Raw genomic sequence first — 20,517 nt, forward strand, 5'->3', positions numbered from 1 at the left:
TGTCTTCCTCATCAATGCCTCTCCAGGGCTGAGCACAGCATTGAATACACTGCAGGTGTTCACACACCTGACCTGCTAAGAGGCAGTAAGGAACACGGGTAAGCTCATAGTCTGGGAGGACTGAATGGGTCAGAATTCTCATTTAATCCAGTTCAAACTGAGATCAAATCGTAATATTTTAATTGTACAACCCTAAAAAAATTCTTGAATTGTGGTTTTCTAATCTATAAATGGGGCTTCCCTTGTGGCTCAGCTGGTAAAAAATCCACCTGCAATGTGGGAGACCTAGGTTCGATCCCTGGGTTGGGAAGATCCCCTGGAGAAGGGAAAGGCTACTCACTCCCGTATTCTGGCCTAGAGAATCCCATGGACTACACAGTCCATGGGGTTGCAAAGAGTTGGACATGACTGAGCAACTTTCACTTTACCTATAAATGAAGATTATAACAGAGCCTACCTCATAAGGTTACTGGGAGAACTAAGTTACAACATGTAAAGTACTTAGACCAAGGTGTAGTGCAAAGCAAGCACTAAATAAATGTTGGCTTTTATTATTATTACTTGCTACAAAAATCAGCAAAAAAACAATTAGATAAGATTATAAAATGTTTGGAACATAAAAGGTTATAGACTTAGCAAAAAAATACTGTATGAGAAGGAAAAAGAAACAGCAAAATTAATGAGTTTTAAATGTTAACGATGGGGAACCTGGTGTGCTACAATCCATGGGGCTGCAAAGAGTTGGACACGACTTAGTGACTAAACAACAAAATGTTAAGAAACATGTCAATCTACGTAGTGTTGATTAAGATTTAAGTAAATATGACTTTAGAACAAAAAGATTATATGCCTTAAGTTTTAAATCTCATACATTTATAATATCTCAGGTGAATAAAAAGTAAATATGGAGATACCAAATTACATTCCAATGAAAGTTTCTACACCTTCAAGAAATGAGCCTCTTCAAATGTCTGTGAGATTTAAAGCTATCCGCAAGATTAAACCTACAACTAATGAAAGAAAAAAAAAGACAACCCTGTTGTAAAGAAATTTACAAATGTACACAACAGCAGAGGGAAAAGATGATGAGCTCTCTTCCTGCCCATCACCAAGCTGCAACTAGCACCAACACTGTATTACCCATGTGTAAGTATCTTTTAACAACAAAAATAATGGGACTTTCAGCCTTTTCTGAAAGAATGAAATGGCTAAGGAAAATAACCAGTTAAATTTAAGTACTGGTTATAAGAAAACACAGCCAAGTGCAACTGGCCTGTTATTTTGTTTTTTCTTATTTTAATGAAAATAAACAAAAATGGAATAAAGCTTTGAAAAGAACAACACTTACTGGATGATGAGGTCGCAAATGAAAAGTATGAGGTGATACTACTGCTACAGCAAAGAAACGAAGAAATACAAAGCTGCTCACTGCAGAATACTGAACATGAGGGTCATCTGCAGGAAAAAAAATGGTGAAATGTCATGCACAAAACACTGAATTACAAAACGAAGATGACAAAAAGTATTGGAAAAAAGCATGTAAACTTAATAGGAGATAAATATAACCTGGCTAGTAAGAACTGAATTGATGAAATGATAGTAATGGTTATGACCAAATTAAAGGGAAAAAATCCTATGACTAAAAAAATGAAACTTGAAAAAAAATAGTAAGAAATAACAAAGAAAATGAAAGGCAAAGCTGCTAGGTTGTGAGAAATAATTTAATTTGGAAAAATACCTCCTTCCTCATCTATAAGAAGAAACTCCTGAAATTACAACAACAAAAATAAAAGTAGTATCTAGTACTATCTAGTACTCTTGCCTGGAAACTCCCATGGACGGAGGAGCCTGGTGGGCTGCAGTCCATGGGGTCGCTAAGAGTCCGACACGACTGAGCGACTTCACTTTCACTTTTCACTCTCACACACTGGAGAAGGAAATGGCAACCCACTCCAGTGTTCTTGCCTGGAGATTCCCAGGGACGGGGGAGCCTGGTGGGCTGCCGTCTATGGGGTCGCACAGAGTCGGACACGGCTGAAGCGACTTAGCAGCAGCAGCAGCAGCACTATCCAGTAGTAATAATTAAGCCCCTAAGACTAGGACAGGAGATTGTCTTCAGTTTCGGGATACTGTTTCAGTTCCCCCTCAGAAATCTTGATAAAATCAAAGGCTGGATAACAAAATAATTAGAAATCTTTACTTTTAAAAATCTGCCAATATTACCTATAAAAATGCAGATGAAGTGAGACAACTTGTGGCTTTGATCACTCAGCTACAGCTGAGTAGCTTTCAGACTGGAGTCAACACTTAACACAACAATCAATCAGATGGCAGAGACGCAGGTGGTGAGGGAAACAATGTCTGCATTTGGTGTGAGTAACTCTTCTGAGCCACTCAGCACGTAGTCACCAAGTCATTTACTATGTAGTTCTTTACATAATAATATACTAATATACTTTATGGGCTTCCCTGGTGGCTCATTGGTAAAGAATCCGCTTGCAATGCAGGAGACCTTGGTTTGATCCCTGGGTTGGGAAGATATCCCCTGGAGGAGGGCATGGCAACCCACTCCAGTACTCATGCCTGGAGAATCCCCATGGACAGAGGAGCCTGGTGGGCTGCAGTCCATGGGGTCACAAAGAGTTGGATATGACTGAGCGACTAAGTACAATATACTTTATAGTAATATAATAACGTTTGCTTCCGTGACTGCTTCCTCCCCGCTCCCCACCCATCTTCCCAGGATAGTTAAGTACAAATGAGAAAATAATGCAAATACTTTATGAGAACAAAACTATCACTACTGGGGTCTATAGAGAATAGGAAGACACGTTAATATTTCAGGACAACAAAGAGATAGTTAGGAAATACATTTACATTTATTTAAAATATTAAAAAATGTATTTTAGATTATCCATATAAACAAGAATTAAACAGCTAATGCATATTGAAGGTCAAAATCCCTGGGTAGACTACAGTGGTTAGTAACACATTGGAGTGCGTTGGGCCCAGGTTTGAGACCCAGCATGCCTGCTGGCCATGTCACAGGCCATTTGGCAAATCACTTGACTTCCCTAAACCTACGTTTCATTAACTGATGAAGGAGAACGTCCCTGCTTCATGTGGTGGTGTGCAGGTGAGAGAGGAGCTAATTCAGGCTAGCACTGTCCTGCTCACTAAGCCCTCCATATGGTTATTATGGTCTAACTCACTATTTAAAAATAAAATCTCAGCACTTCACCCTTCTATATTTTAATGTCTCTGCCCACCCCCCTGCCTCCGATATTTGTTACAAAGTCTGGGTTTAGTATGCTTATTTCAGGCCAACTGTTTACAGCCTTACTGTAATTAGTAAAGACGTCTAGGGCTGAATTTATCTACTTGTTAGGTAAAGAATTCAGGCTCATTTTAGCTTTAATGGAGGGGCAGATAACTGCAAACACCTGTGTGCACATGCACACTTGAAAAATATGATAAAGTAGCAAAATCTCTTTAGATGGTTACAGAAATAAACTTATAGTTTCACACAGCTGGGTAAGACTGATAATTTAAGTAGCTGCCTTATCTCCTTTACCCTCCCCCCATTACAAGCAGATCAGGAAAGAGCCATAGTAAATAAGTTTATTTACTTATCAGAGATGCATATAAAGAGAATAATTCCAAGTGTTGACAACCAGAGGTAGCAACTATTAATTTTATGAAATGTTGCTAAGCAAAGCTTGGACACAGCTGCTCTTGCAAAATTAAAGCATGACAGTTATTGATATATGTACCTCAAAATTCTAGGTATATTGCAACGGAGATGTTTCTAATGTCTAAAGTCATTTCTATAAAAACCACTCACCAATAAAACCTTAGCATTCTCAAACTGTCAAATCTAGTCAGTTGTATGGAACTAAAAATTCTCACTATTTTGAATGCGTGCAAGTGGAAAATACAGCTGGCACAAATGACAAAGGTGTTTTTATCTATCATATTTAATAGTCTTATAAGCACCCAGTATAAATGTTTACTTATATAATATGTAGTTTGTAATCTTTGCCTTTCTTAAAAATAGTGGTGATTCTGATTGGCATGTAAAAAGTTGCCATTAAATCATACATTTCATTAATGAGCTAGAACTATTTTTAAAAACAAACTGTACTTAAAACCTTAAACCTTTTACATAAACCAAATACATAAGTCTACATAAAATCATACAGTAAAAGAAATGGCATATTTTAGTAAAACAAGGCACTTACTAGGAAATCTTTGAGTAGCCATTTGCCTTAGAGAATAAAAGATATCACACATTACAGTGGGGCAGCTCATACTTGATTTGACAATTGTACTGAACAACTTGTCTACATAGTAGCGCAGATTCTCCTGCAGGGTTTAAAAAGGTGAACATTAAGATTTTGACTTTTACACATATTCAATACCCTTTATGGAAAAAAATGCAGTGAAAATGAGATATACTAGTCTATCTAGTATTCTAAAGCTTTGCTTCCCTTCTATAAATTCATTCAGTGAAAGGACAATTTTCATCCTGACCTCATTTAATAAGTTAGATTTAGACTAGTTAGATACAAGAGGTGAATGTATAGAAGAAAATTCACAGGAAGCAACAGAGAATAAAACGATACAAAGAGAAATCAGGGAAACAGCATTCTGAAAACTAGACGGAGGCAATGCTGCTAATAGTATGGGCATCCTGTAAGTAAAAGCACTGCTTCCCTCCAAACAGCATTACTACAACACAAGTGAGAGACAGATACACCATTAAGACCAATTTTAACGCAGTTGTAAAGACAGCAAAGGCTTACCTTATTATTTTCTACATTATCTCCCTCTTTCAATTTAATAGGATCAATTTCACAGGATTTTGAGGATTCACATATCTGGAAAACAGGTAATTTTTCATTTAATGCTCTTTTCTAAATAATTTGGAAAAATGAAAAATTCATAGTGGCCAAAAAGTTTTTTTGGTTTTTCAATTAACAGCATAAGGAAACTTTCTGGCCAACCCAATAACTATTATTTTTCTGATCATACAAATTAATTATAAAAATTTAAACTGTAATCAAGTTTAAAACCCTCATCCAGAGATAATGTAATACACCTAAAGAACTATATCAAAAAAACTTTCACATATTTGAAACTCTAGCTACTATAAATCTGGTAAGGAATAAATAATTATGTAGAGTACATTATAATGTGCATTCAACTAAAAATACATTAAAGGAAAAGTAAATCATTTATTTTACTTTAGTGTTCAGCCTTATGTTTTCAGTAATGTATGAATGGATATGTCATTCATATCACCAGATCACTTGATGGAAGACACACTATAAGAATGACAAAATATTACTATCTGAGGTATATTCTGTACCTCATCTAGAATAGGTTTTAATGTTACTTTCAGGTAGTGCCCTCCCACTATTTTCATCATCTCATCCAGGCATCGGGTAGCCAAGGAGTTTCCTCTAAAAATTGTGTTTGCATCTCTGAAATACAAACAGAAACAAGGTAAAACCAAGCGCAATAAACAAAGGCTGTAAAATCAATAACCAGGCATTTGACTTTGACCGTGTATACAATTTTAATAATTTTTACCAACCATTTAAAAGTTTGCTACTCTAAGGATTTTCACACTTATAAAAATCCCTTAACAAAAATATAAAAAAACAAGCTAACAAGAAAAGCAACCTGTATTTGAACTACAAAAGTAGTGTGTGTCTCTAAACAAGTGTTAGACTTGATAGAACGGGAAGCCATCTGATGGCTTTTAATAACACATGTGCATCAGTTCAGTTCAGTCGGTTAGTCGTGTCCAACTCCACAACCCCATGAACTGCAGCACAACAGGCCTCCCTGTCCATCACCAACTCCTGGAGTTCACTCAAACTCATGTCCATCGAGTCGGTGATGCCATCCAGCTATCTCATCCTCTGTTGTCCCCTTCTCCTCCGGCCTCCAATTCCTCCCAGCATCAGAGTCTTTTCCAATGAGTCAACTCTTCCCATGAGGTGGCCAAAGTATTGGAGTTTCAGCTTCAGCATCAGTCCTTCCAAAGAACACCCAGGACTGATCTCTTTGCAGTCCAAGGGACTCTCAAGAGTCTTCTCCAACACCACAGTTCAAAAGCATCCATTCTTCGGTACTCAGCTTTCTTCACAGTCCAACTCTCACATCCATACATGACCACTGGAAAAACCATAGCCTTGACTAGACGGACCTTTGTTGGCAAAGTAATGTCTCTGCTTTTGAATATGCTATCTAGGTTGGTCATAACTTTCCTTCCAAGGAGTAAGTGTCTTTTAATTTCATGGCTGCAATCACCATCTGCAGTGATTCTGGAGCCCAGAAAATAAAGTCTGACACTGTTTCCACTGTTTCCCCATCTATTTCCCATGAAGTGATGGGACCAGATGCCATGATCTTTGTTTCCTGAATGTTGAGCTTTAAGCCAACTTTTTCACTCTCCTCTTTCACTTTCATCAAGAGGCTTTTTAGGTCCTCTTCACTTTCTGCCAAAAGGGTGGTATCATCTGCATATCTGATGTTATTGATATTTCTCCTGGCAATCTTGATTCCAGCTTGTGCTTCTTCCAGTCCAGCGTTTCTCATGATGTACTCTGCATATAAGTTAAATAAGCAGGGTGACAACATACAGCCTTGACATACTCCTTTTCCTATTTGGAACCAGTCTGTTGTTCCATGTCCAATTCTAACTGTTGCTTCCTGACCTGCATACAGATTTCTCAAGAGGCAGATCAGGTGGTCTGGTATTCCCATCTCTTTCAGAATTTTCCACAGTTTATTGTGATCCACATAGTCAAAGGCTTTGGCATAGTCAATAAAGCAGAAATACATGTTTTTCTGGAACTCTCTTGCTTTTTCCATGATCCAGCGGATGTTGGCAATTTGATCTCTGGTTCCTCTGCCTTTTCTAAAACCAGCTTGAACATCTTGAAGTTCACGGTTCACGTATTGCTGAAGCCTGGCTTGGAGAATTTTGAGCATTACTTTACTAGCGTGTGAGATGAGTGCAATTATGCGGTGGTTCGAGTATTCTTTGGCATTGCTTTTCTTTGGGACTGAAATGAAAACTGACTTTTTCCAGTCCTGTGGCCACTGCTGAGTTTTCCAAATTTGCTGGCACATTGAGTGCGGCACTTTCACAGCATCATCTTTTAGGATTTGAAATAGCTCAACTGGAATTCCATCATCTCCTCTAGCTTTGTTTGTAGTGATGCACATGTGCATATCAGGGTGATATATATATATAATGGATAAGGGGAAAAAAATCTTCTGTCCTGGTGTTTTATTTGTGACACATGAATCATTACAATGACAAAGCAAAGATCAGGAACAGGAAATTTTGACACTAAATGGAAAAAAAAAAACTTCATTACTTGTTAAGTTTACTGTTGGCGGACACTGCTTGTTAACTTAAAGAACTGCCTTTTATTACTTGCTTCGTAGTCCTTTTAGACCTCTCTACAGAAAGGCTGGTCAATATAAAAAAACTGAGACTGTGAAAAATTTTGTTAAATTAAGGCCCAATTTCAGTGGTGCATAATTAACACTTAATAAAATAAAACTCTTACTGTGTTTCCTTCAAGTCTAGTTCCGCCACTGCAGTGGCAAAAGGAACAAGTTTATCATGGTGGAGCAGCAGTCGTACAAGGGGCAAAACAGCATCATTTTTATCTCGACATATTTCACCCAAAATGTAAGCAGCTGAGGCAGATATTGGCTAGAATACAGAAAGGTGGAAAACAAGCACAAAATCAGAGACGCATGATTAAATGTTCAATCACTATCCATTAAAAAGTAATTCAAATATGCTCATTAACTATAATTATTATATAGCATAATATTAAATTTTTTAACTTAAAAAAAAAAACTTTATTTTGTACTGGGGTATAGATGATTAATAAACAATGTGATAGTGTCAGGGGAACAGCAAAGGGACTCAGCCATACATACACCCATTCTCCCTCAAACTCCTCTCCCATCCAGGCTGGCACATAACATTGACAAAAATAATTTTCTAACTTTTTATCAGAGATGAAATTTGGAGCAGATATTGGTATATAGTACTCTGGTTCAAATAAAACACACAAAAACATACATACGTGTAGAGTATGTGTGTGTATATCTAGACACACATATCAGTTCAGTTGCTCAGTTGTGTCTGACTCTGCGACCCCATGGACTGCAGCATGCTAGGCCTCCCTGTCTATCACCAACTCCTGGAGTCCACCCAAACCCATGTCCATTGAGTCGGTGATGCCATCCAACCATCTCATACTCTGTCATCCCTTTTTCCTACTGCCTTCAATCTTTTCCAGCATCAGGGTCTTATCCAATGAGTCAGTTCTTAGTATCAGGTGGCCAACGTATTGGAGTTTCAGCTTCAACATCAGTCCTTCCAATGAACACTCAGGACTGATCTTTAGGATGGACTGGTTGGATCTCCTTGCAGTCCAAGGGACTCTCAAGAGTCTTCTCCAACACCACAGTTCAAAAGCATCAATTCTTTGGTGCTCAGCTTTCTTCACAGTCCAACTCTCACATCCATACATGACCACAGGAAAAACCACAGCCTTGACTAGATGGACTTTTGTTGGCAAAGTAATGTCTCTGCTTTTGAATATGCTGTCTAGGTTGGTCATAACTTTCCTTCCAAGGACTAAGCGTCTTTTAATTTCATGGCTGTAGTCACCATCCACAGTGATTTTGGAGCCCCCCCAAAATAAAGTCAGCCACTGTTTCCACTGTTTCCCCATCTATTTCCCATGAAGTGACTGGAGTGGAATTGCCTTTCTTTGGGACTGGAATGAAAACTGACCTTTTCCAGTCCTGTGGCCACTGCTGAGTTTCCCAAATTTGCTGACATACTGAGTGCAGCACTTTCACAGCATCATCTTTTAGGATTTGAAATAGCTCAACTGGAATTCCATCGCCTCCACTATCCACTAGCTTTGTTCATAGTGATGCTTCCTAAGGCCCACCTGACTTCACATTCCAGGATGTCTGGCTCTAGGTGAGTGATCACACCATCGTGATTATCTGGGTCATGAAGATCTTTTCTGTATAGTTCTTCTGTGTATTCTTGCCACCTCTTAATATATTCTGCTTCTGTTAGGTCCATACCATTTCTGTCCTTTATTGAGCCCATCTTTGTATGAGATGTTCCCTTGGTATCTCTAATTTTCTTGAAGAGATCTCTAATCTTTCCCATTCTATTGTTTTCCTCTCTTTCTTTGCACTGATCGCTGAAGAAGGCTTTCTTATCTCACATATATATAGTTTTAATAAAATTTGATACTCTGAAATCTTTTTCTCATCATTTATAGAATTATTTTAGCCTTTTCATTTTGGGCTTCACAGGAGGCTCAGTTGGTAAAGAATCTGCCTGCAATGTGGGAGACCTGGGTTTGTTCCCTGGGTTGGGAAGATCCCCTGGAGAATGGAACGGCTACCCACTCCAGTAATGTGGCCTGGAAAATTCCATGGACTTCCCTATAGTCCACAGGGTCACAAAGAGTTGGACACAACTGAGCGACTTTCACTGGACTATTAAGTAACACACAAGATTTTTAAAGTACCTGAACATCTGGTGATTTTAGCAGCAGTGTTTTCAAAGGACCATAGTACTCTGAAGGAAGCACATAGTCTTCTGTATAACATATATTCAATCGAAGGGACCCCAGGTCATCAGTTTTAGATGACTTGTTTCCATTGTCTCTTGGTTGTAGCAAGTACCTAAAGAAAAAATACAATCAATTCTATGCAATGATAATGTGCATCAAAGCTAGAGAGATAATTAAACAGCTAAGCTATAAAAAAGAATCAAAAAAGTCAGTATTTAATGTTAGGATAATTCATTAAATAGCAGAGTATTAATTTTCAGAGGCTAAGTGGTGGCTGTAAATGGAACTAGAAAACTAAAAATAGATTTTTATCCAGGAAACAAAAAAGAAATAGATAGTACAAAAGTCAATATCTCAAAAGGACTGAGTAAGAGTTTGATTAGCCTGCAGGTTAGGAAAAATATTATAAACGATTTAAAATCCAATGTATTATCAAAAATAACTTTTCATTAACTAAATTTAAGAAAGATACATTTGGTTAAAATATATAAGACATACTGTAAGAAGATGTAAGTGATCTCATTTTAAAGTAAATCCTATATTGTAAAAATTTGAACTAATTTTTTAAGAGTAAGTGGTTGAAGGTTTATAAAGAGTTTTTTATATTGTTAAAGGATTAGCACTGCAACTATATTGAAAATGATTTCAGCTGCAAAAATTGGATTCACATGAATTTGTAGGATCAAAACCAGAAATCTAAGTTAAAGACTATTTGTCATGGAAATTTAAAAATCATACAAAAGTAAGAAGAGCAGAATACTGAACTTCCATGTACTCATCATCTAACATTACTGATTATCAGTTCAAAGCCATTATTGTTTTAGCCACATCTCTACTCACTCCTCCCATCCCACTTATTATTTTAAAGCAATGTACAGGTGTTTTCTAATTTCATCTATAAATATTTCGGTATATATAACTACATTATCCAGTCAGTATTCAAATTCTCCTGAACTTACTGAACAGTTTTCTAATAGTCTATTCAAATCCAAGTTCACAGACTGTAATTGGTTGATGGATTCAAGCAATTAAGAAATCAGATAATTTATCTATAGAATTTTCCAGTCTTAGGACTATGTTAACTCTATCCCCATGGTATCATTTAACATATTCGTCTGTCTCATTTCCTGTATCCTGGAGTATATTGGATACTGGAGTATATCTAGGGGCTTGGTTAGATTGAATTTGATATTCTGGTAGGAATACATTGATAGTATTGTGTAGTTACACCAGGAGGCAGTGATGTCATTGTTTTCTCCTTTTTGTGATATTTGCAATTATTGATGATCACTGCCAAGAGTCATTAATCTGCACAGGTTTCAAAATGATAACTATAATTCTATCATTCCTCCTTCAATCATTAGCCAGAATGTTTTTTTATAAAGAAGTCAGTAGTTCTGATATTTACTCCTGACATTTACCACTTATGTCCTCCCCTAATACACTAACTTGATTAAAAATAGGAGAGGAGGTTTTAACAGAATACTAGCTTTGAGAAAGATATGATAAAGATAAATGAGAATAGAGAATTAACCAAGCAACATTTAAAAAATGAAGGAATGGTAATATAAGAAGAAATTATATAGAAATTATAGCACTACCCACAAAAAAGGAATTCCTGTTTCAGAAAATCAAGCTTCAGAACTTCTACTCTCTGATTTGAGAAATAATGATGTAAATAATTTGCCTATGGAAATAACTGGAAATAAGCCTGTCAGCAAAGATGACTCTGAAGTGCCTCCAATGGAAGTCTAGGTGGCAGATCCCCATTCTGGCGTGGGCATCACTTTGGTCAATTTCCCACAGTGTAATATGTATGTGTACATACATACACTACACAGTGTCGTGCAGTATGTTCTGTAGCTCTGCAAATTCAGATACCTAGTTCAATCAGCAAATCTAGAAGTGAATCTGAATCACAATGACGGAGCAGAGACCAATATATTTAAAATAGAAGGCCAATTACTAAATTTATGGCAAGAAATACTGCTGACATGCAAACAACATGGGTTCAAACTACACAATTCCTGGAATACACAATCCCCCACGAATACAGAGGGAAGACTGTACCGCATTCGAGTGGCAAAGATACCTGTACTTTATCGTGACTGATGTATTTTATTACGGAAATGTTAATTCACAAAAGTAGGGAGAAGAGTGATACTATTAACAAGCAACACCCTCACCATCAACCCCATGCATTTATCACCTGGCTTAACTATTATCACCATTTTCTACAGTGTTTCATCTAAATCTCTCATTTCAACTAGTACTATTTTTTACCTGTTAACATATAGTTTTTTATGTTTGGTCAATACATTTTTTTACCTACTGGCAAGCTATGTGGAAAGTCAAATTATCTATCAGAAGGTGTGCTGTGGTGACTACAGGGACATAACACAGAGATTTATGGAATTTAATCTCTCAGCTAAGACAACTTTGCCAAGGAAAGAACAATGCTTCTAGAACAGATTGCTCTTACCCCACGACTGGGCTTGAATGGGCAGTACTCACCCATGTTTGCCTCTTTGGGAGCCTTTTTTACTGTTCTAGATTAACTGCCCCTTCTATTCTAACTCCTGTTTTTCATATATGGTAGAATAAGATTACTTGTATTACAGTTAAAACCTGCTTCTGCCTCCCAGGGACTGCATCTACCCACTCTAAACAGTATCCTCACACTCTAATCAGGTTTACAGACTCTATTTTGGTTTGTTCTATAGAAATTATCCTCAGAGTATATTATTCCCTTATCTCCAAATTGCTGGGGGAAGGAATGCCTTATCCCTCTGGTATTCTCATAAAACTACAAAATATCCGCAAAATAGGTCTACAGTCCTAACAGGGAGGGATTCAGGCAGTGATATGACAGTTACTGATTTTTATGTATACACTGTTTTAGGATGCTCAGGAACTCCAGAAGGGCTCTCTCCGGACACTCTTTTTAAACTTGCCTCCTTGGGTTTCTTTGGCAGGAACGGGAAATTCCTATGGACAAAGTATCTCATCCATGTCTACTGGAACAAAATACAGAATTACAAAATTGTCCTACCCATTCCTTGAAAAGATCTTTTTTTTTTTTTTTAAATGAGAAGGGATCACTCACTTGATTTCTTTTTTAATAATATTAAAAGGGACACTCAAATATTTGCTGGCAATTTAAAACAGAGTATTTTTGAGTCTTAAACATACTCAAAAGCATTTAGGTGAAAAGTACTAACTTATTATAGTATACTGGTTAAGAGCACAAACTTTGGAGTCAAAAGAATTTGGTCCAAATTCCAGGTCTGCAACCTTGGGCAAATTGCTCAATCTCTCTGTGCTTGCTTCCTTATCTGTTACATAAGGAGTAAAAATAGTATTTAAATGATTAATCCTTATAAAAACCCTAAGGAGGTTATATAAGTGGAGCACTTAGAATAGTGCTTTGCACATAGTAAATGTGATTTATAAAACATTTATATACATATAACTGTTACCACTTAAAGATGAAAAGTTATTTATATAATTATGTAAATGTGATTAGTTGTTTCAAAATACTGTTACAAAAAGCTCAATTTCAACCAACTGAAGGATCCCTTGTGAATTAATCAATCTTGTATGAATTAGAGTTAAAGAGAAAAACCTCAAGATTTGTTACATTGAGGGTATCTGGTGTGTCTAAGGTCTAGGGATACAAAAAAAAATCTCAAGTATATTTTTCTTCAGTTTTTAAATGAACTGTTTCAGTTTGAAAGAAAAAGGAACAGGAATTAAAAAGAAGTTATTAACTGAAAAGGGCACTCAGTTGCTCACATTTTTTTTTTCTTTCCAATTTATAGTTGGGCATAAAAGCAATTCTAATGATCTCAAGAGTCAGCCTTTTAAAAGAAAAAAAAAAGGATTTGAAAGTTTTAACAAGGCTGTATAATTAAAATTGAGGTATGTAGACAAAGATTACCATTATTTGTGAATAATGCTGCCTAAGCTGGAAAACAACTGTTCAGAGGCAGCTTTTCCAATACGTGAATGTCACTTCTGGTTTCAGAAAGATAATCACTGTCAATGGATTTTTACCAAAGACAGGTGGCAAAACTAGCAAACTAGAAAACCAATTCATCTTAAGTAAATATTAATCCAGTTTTATATTTGTATAAAGTGCTTATGTTGAAAAAAACCCTCCAACCATGTGCTTTATTTCTATTCGAATTTTACTTTCAAAATTAAAAAATTATAACATGAAAAGATCTTTGCATCAATTTCCTTAATGTTCATTTTGGATCATCTAGGAGGAAATGATTGTACCAATATATACAATCACACAAAGGTTTCGCACATATTAAGTTTCTCTGACACCAGGTTACTGGTAAAATAAGACAGAACTATATTAGCACTAAGGTTCTCTTCATTTATACCATTTCACACCAATGGAATACTGGTACCAAAGGAAAAAAAAAGATGCAGAAATTCTGTATGTACTGATGCAGAATAATGGTGATGACAGCAGCAATAACTGTAATGATGAGTGTGAGAGATACCCATGGTCACAGCACTTACTTTATGTGAAACCAATTCATCCTCTAGTGTTGGGAGGCAGGTATTAAGTGTACCACCCCCATTCCATAGCCAAAGAAAATAAAAGCATTCAGGTGGAACACCTTGTCAGGGATCAGCCAGGTAGTTAATGACAGAGATGGGATTTGAACCACGGTAGTCTGATTCTAGAATCCATACTCTTAACCACTATAAAAAGTCAACAAATACTTAATGAAGTTCTACTAAACTGCTAACTGAAAAAAAGGTATAGAACATGATACAACATGTGTCCATTCATGTAAAGAAGAGGAAAGATGGACATATCCACATTTGCCTGTATTTACATAAAATATTTCCAGGAACTCAAAACAGGGGCTGCCTCAGAAGAGGTTAGCTGCGGGACAGAGGCAGGAGATAAGATTTTTATCTTCTGAACTGTGAACCATGTGAATGAGTTCTGTTGTTTACATATGTGAAAGTTAAAACTAGCTAATAGCGATAATAACGAGCTAATCCTAACACTTTAACAGAAGTTTCAGAATAAAGAATACACACTATCACTAAAGAACTGACTAGTTAACAAAGGAAAGGGAAAGTAACTGAATCATGTCATAATTTGAGAACAAAATTGAAACCACAAAAGATGTTTTCAGGGGACATCCCTGGTGGTCCAGTGGCTAAGACTCCATGTTTCCAATGCAAGGGGCCTGGGTTCCATACTTGATCAGGGAACTAGATCCCACATACCACAGCCAAGATCCAGCACAGCCAAATAGATAAAAATAATAAATATTTTTTTGAAAAAAAAATCAGTTTTCAGGAAAAGACTCTAATAGTAAATGCTAAATAGAAATAATGTGGAAAGGGAAAGCAAATGAATACTTCTCAAACAACAGAATTATATTACTGATAATTACTTTCTTTCCTACTATTAAGATTAGAAAAAATACACTGAAATCCTGAAGGTAAAGCTTTTCTTGAGTTTTCATTTAGTTACTAACAACCCCACAAGGGGACGCTGCAGTTCTACAACTGACAAAGGAGATTGTGTTTTAATCTGACTTAAAAGGAAATTGCATTCACATTTTTATATTTCCTCACGTATAGGGAAGTGTAAATGAACGAGCAGGATGTTTCTATTTCACGCTGCATAAATTTTAACACATACTTCTGGCACGTCACCTTTAACATATTAGTGGCCAAAAATAAATCTATAGGAATAAAATTAATTTCTGTTAGTGCTCATACATCCTGACTTGGTAGTTCGACAAACTGTTGCCAAATTTGGAGGGCCTGTTTGGAGACATCTTATTTAAAATACAGGCTATAATGGCGCATTTCAAGTTCACTTGGAGGAGCCTTGGGAGGCACAACAACTTATCTGTTATTTTGTACCAGGCAGCATGCTATGGACTTCCCTGGTGGGTCAGTGGTAAGTCTGCAATGCAGGAGCCACAGAATCCCTAGGTCAGGAGATCCCCTGGAGGAGGGCATGGGAACCCACTCTAGTATTTTTGCCTGGAGAATCCCATGGACAGAGGAGCCTGGTGGGCTACAGTCCACAGGGTTGCACAGAGTCGGACACGAATGAAGTGACTTGGCACACATGGCGTATCACTTTAAAGACAATGAACTGAGTTCAGAAATTTTCATTTAAAAAAATGTATGCTAACTTTATATAAGGTGGAAGAAGTTCGGCAGGAGGGAATGACAAGCCTTAAATGTTAATAAAAAAAATGACCACTTTTTTTTTTTCTTTTTTTCCCCCCATCTATGGACACGTTTTGGAAGTTACAGCATATAAAACGCCACCATAAAGACTAATCTTAGATCTGCATTAGCAAAAGGTAAAAAATAAAAGAAAAATTTTGAGACTACACAGACAAAACTGAAGAATGCCTGACGGCAGGCACTCAGGAGAGGCAGGATCCTGCAGACAAAGGAGACTGCTGCCCGCAGTAAGAAAACATCGGAACAGTTGGTTTCAAGTCCTCTTCCAGGCAACTGAAGCTGAGCACTAAAAGGGGGCCTCACAAGGCAAATGAGAAAGGCATGTTGTTTTATACTCAGTTGAAACCCAAGTTTAGCATGATGGCTACTGGGCAACCTACTGGAGGGGAGAGGACATACCTGCTCTTATGTGCTGTAGACAGGGGGAAAAAAACAATAGTTTCACACTGATTTTGCTAAGGAAGCTAACATCAGTTTAATGTCTGAACATTAACATGAATTTAAAAGTCAAGAAAAGGTTTAATACTGTAGCCAATACTGAGCCACCAGAACCCCTGAAAAGCTCATTAACTGAATGAGCTCAACATCTAGATCCCAGACATTAAGAAAATAACACCAGAGCCAGTCACAGTACATTTCAATGGGGTTTGGGGAAGAAAAATCACTGGTGAGATTTCATAACAGCTGAATCTCTACAATAAACCCTTTGCTTTCAAACATTCACAATTCCCGTGCCTGTTAATAAAGTTTTTGAACTACATATGTTGATCTGTGATCAAACTTTCTCTCACAAGAGCAACTTTTATGTAATGTTTGAAATGTTCTACATTTTTCCTTCAGAGTTAAGATTAAGTTTTTGAACAGGAAAATATTCCAGACAATTCAGTTCTTTTATCTCAGTACCAGAGGGCAAGTCATAAAACAAAAATAATTGTACTTCTATTTCTGCGACAATAAATTAATGGCCAAATCAGTGTTAATGACTTTGGGCTTATCCATTCAAAACTTAAAATATGCTTAGAAGAACCGTTTATTTGCATAGACAGTGAATGAAAGGGGCTGACCAATGTGTAGTTCACTACAGCATCGGTCTTCTTACCAGGCTTGGTGAGAGGCATCATTTCTTAATACATTCACAGGAACCTTGATTTCACCGAGGAAAACATCTTGGACCAGGTTTCCATTGTTCCACAAGTCGATCCTGAAAATTTTCAAGTTGGCTTGATTTTTTTTGCAAACAATGTGTAAGAGAACAAACATGACCAAATAGCTTCAAACTACTATGATTTGTATTATAGCATTAATTTAAGGTTCTGAGTACTTTTGCCATAAGCACCTTTGCCACAGACATCTTTCCCTCAAGCATTTTTGCCACACACATTTTCACCACATAACTAACTGGTTATAAGGCAATTCTGTCATAAAAAGATAAAGTAAATAAATAAAAGAGAGACATTACAAAAGACACAAACATAAAAAATAAAATTAAAAAGACTTCATTGCAAAATACAAAATTTTAATACATTCAAAAAATGTATAAATTCATGGCAATAATTCATAAATAACTGACTTTATTTTGTGGGCTGTACCTAAACACTTGTCTTCTAAGTCCTTCGTTCACAGTATTTTACACATTGTTTTTGTTTTGGCTTATTGATTGGTCTCCTTATTTGGCATTACACTGTTTTGCTAAAATTCCTTCCTTTGTTAAGAGAGGTGTCCATTTCCAAACACTACTTGCTTCTGAGCTTTGTACTGCGTTGGGAAAGCCATCCACACTACTGTTCATTCTTGGCACAGTGTCCCATGTCTATTGACAGATGTTTCCAAGTTCTATGGGAAATGTGGGTTCAACCCTCTGCCTCTGAGGCCCTCAGACTCTCCTCCAATGTGGTGTGTTTCACATAAGAAACCAACTCCTGGGGCAAATCATTGTCACCTGTCTGATCAATAAAGCTATCAATTACATAGATAACTAGAAGAAACACTAATGTAGGTCAACCAGTTGAAACCAAACTGTCAACCAGTTATTTTATTTTTCACAGCGAAGTTGACTTATAGCCAATTAGTTATGTGGTGAAAATGTCTGTGGCAAAGATGTTTACAGTAAAGGTGCTTATGGCAAAGATGCTTACGGTGAAAGTACCAGACAAGTAATTTCACATGCTTAAAAATAAGAGATGTTAGCCATACACCTCACTAGCTAAACTAAGACAGCAGAATACTACAGAAAACTATACTAGTTTTACTTAAAAGCACAGAATTTAACTATCTTAAACAATTTCTTAGTTCCAAAATCTAGGTTTTATTTTAACCTGTAGAAATAAGGACTACAGAATTACATTTTTGAATTTGAGAAAAGAAACCAACACAAGACTATAGTTTCTTTCTCAAAACCAGTTAATATGTAAAGATAGGTGATTTTTAAAAAATACATTACCTGATCATTCCAAACATGTGATTAATACACCCTTCAGATGAACACACTGTTAACACCACACCTATACATGCATTTACAAAACTTTCACCTCCCAAACAGCATAGATATTTAAGACCTAGGAAATAGCACAAACTTCAAACACATGCACCTGATGGGTTATCTTACAAGACTTCTTACCTCACTGAAATTTCTGTTAGACAGCAGATATGTTAAGAAGAATAAAAAAATTATTTCTAAATTGGCTAGTATATAATTACTTTTCTATATATTCTTCGCATCCATTATGTTATGATTTAAAATTTTAAGGAGCAATTAAATTTGGGAAAAACTAAAAATATAAATAGGTAAAAATAAAATGGGTGAAAATAAGGTCATTTTTAAAATAAATACACCTTGACTACTTCTGCAAAGAAATGAGATTTTGAGAAGATAATTTGGATTTAAATTAGAAGATAATTTAAATTTAATGCACATTCCTCTAAGTTTCATTGATGAACTTGCTAAAGAGAATTCTGTTAAGCTTGAGTCATCTTTTTCAGTTAAATTTAGGATTTTTCTTTTGGCACAGAAAACAGCAACTCTAAAATCCAATTCACATACCTAATTTCCAGCTTTTCAATGTCTTCCTCTTCTACCTGGAACTGGGACTTTCTGGTGTAACTACTGGATCTCGTCACCTATAAACAAAAAATTTTAGTAAAAAAGTTTTTAATGTTTTTCCTACACAAACTTTAAAAAACCATCCCTAAAGTGTTTGTGTTTCTTATAAACAGAAGAAAATGCATATGTAATATCTGACCCCAAATCTAAATACACAAACAGCTATGGAAGTAGCAGAGAGAGGTAAAGATAAGGTGGTAAATAAAACATCAAAATCAACTTTACCTCCATACCCTTCCTTATCGATTCAATATGTAGGAACACTGGGTTCTCTGGTTCATATGTATCTGTTGGTGACTCAGAGTAAAAGTGTTCTATTTCAGTGAAACTGCATAAGCTAGGAACTGTTTGAAGACTTTCCCACATTTCTCAAGATAACAATGCCACCCTCACACTTCCTTCTCACATTTTTACTGAAAATATCAAGGCCATTGGCAGGAACTTCCTCAACTACTGTCCACCTGAACACGTCCATTCCCATAGAGGCCTGTTTCCTGGATGACTTTTCTCACCCTTTTCTGAATCAGAGGGTGAGATGATCCTCCTCTTTTCTGAGACAGCTCCACCCCCACATGGTATGCAGTAAACACGCAGTCAGCATTCGATCTATTTTAATTGCAGCTTTCTTGACCAGACTGTTCACCTCATTCAAGTCTAAGAAAAATTCTCCCTTTAAATTATGGTTTTCCTATCTCTTTCCTTTCACAGACAAGTATCTCAAAACTGCTACCCATCCTTACAGCCTCCACTTCCTCACCACCCACTCACTACAGTAACTCCTTATAATCTGGCTTCCTCATAGATCATCCTCCTAAAACCCCTCTCTTAATCATCAAGTCTGATGATGAAATTTTGAGTTCTCACCTTCCGTGACCCCTTTATCTGAATGAGTGACCATACAAACATCCTCCATTTTCCCAGAGATATTCTCTTCTCTGAGTTTACCCAGCACGATCCTGGCTACCTTCTGCTCTCCTTGCTTCTACCTCTGCCATTACTTCTTCCTCAGAACATACAAACATGGGTTTTCTCCAGGGTTTTATATTTTATTTTGCTTTAAGCTACACAGGGCTGTATGGTTAACAAAGTGCTTTCATGTTCATTATCTTCTGTGTTCATCAGAACACTGCTCTGAGGCAGGCAGGGCTAGATTTATTATCCTCATCTTGAAAATGAGGAAGCTAAAGTACAGAAATTAAGAAACACATTCAAAGTCAAATATTTAATATGTGGCAGAACTTAGCTGGTTCACTTCTCTCCTTTCTTGCATACCTCTACGCCCTTGGCTTGCTTTCTTGACTCACTGTAAACAATTCTTGAATCTTTATCTACAGTCATCACCCATCTTAGTCATGAAGTTCTTATGGGAGGATTTTACATGTCAGAGCTCAAGCTCATTATGCCCCACACTGAACCACTTGTTTTCCTTCTTAACTTTTCCAGATTTGAAATCATGAGGACAACATCTGACTCCTCCTTTTATCTTTTCTTCTGTAACCAATTTGTTATCTTGCCATTTGTAGTTTC

At 36.6% G+C, this 20,517-nt stretch overlaps 1 protein-coding gene across 2 annotated transcripts in view; it reads right to left on the bottom strand.

The window, feature by feature from the left end:
• The window catches only part of RASA2 (RAS p21 protein activator 2), a 126,397-nt gene that overhangs the window by 30,329 nt on the left and 75,551 nt on the right, over positions 1–20,517 (bottom strand). For both annotated transcript variants that reach the window (XM_070375238.1, XM_070375246.1), the window contains exons 8-15: positions 18,931–19,007; positions 16,990–17,091; positions 9,600–9,756; positions 7,593–7,741; positions 5,372–5,486; positions 4,806–4,880; positions 4,242–4,365; positions 1,349–1,455 (exon numbers count right to left, since the gene is read on the bottom strand). In XM_070375238.1, the coding sequence (XP_070231339.1) occupies positions 1,349–1,455; positions 4,242–4,365; positions 4,806–4,880; positions 5,372–5,486; positions 7,593–7,741; positions 9,600–9,756; positions 16,990–17,091; positions 18,931–19,007 (906 nt within the window). The remainder of the gene's footprint in view (positions 1–1,348; positions 1,456–4,241; positions 4,366–4,805; positions 4,881–5,371; positions 5,487–7,592; positions 7,742–9,599; positions 9,757–16,989; positions 17,092–18,930; positions 19,008–20,517) is intronic.

This window comes from Bos mutus, chromosome 1 (assembly GCF_027580195.1).
Source record: "Bos mutus isolate GX-2022 chromosome 1, NWIPB_WYAK_1.1, whole genome shotgun sequence".
NCBI classification, from domain to species: Eukaryota; Metazoa; Chordata; class Mammalia; order Artiodactyla; family Bovidae; genus Bos; species Bos mutus.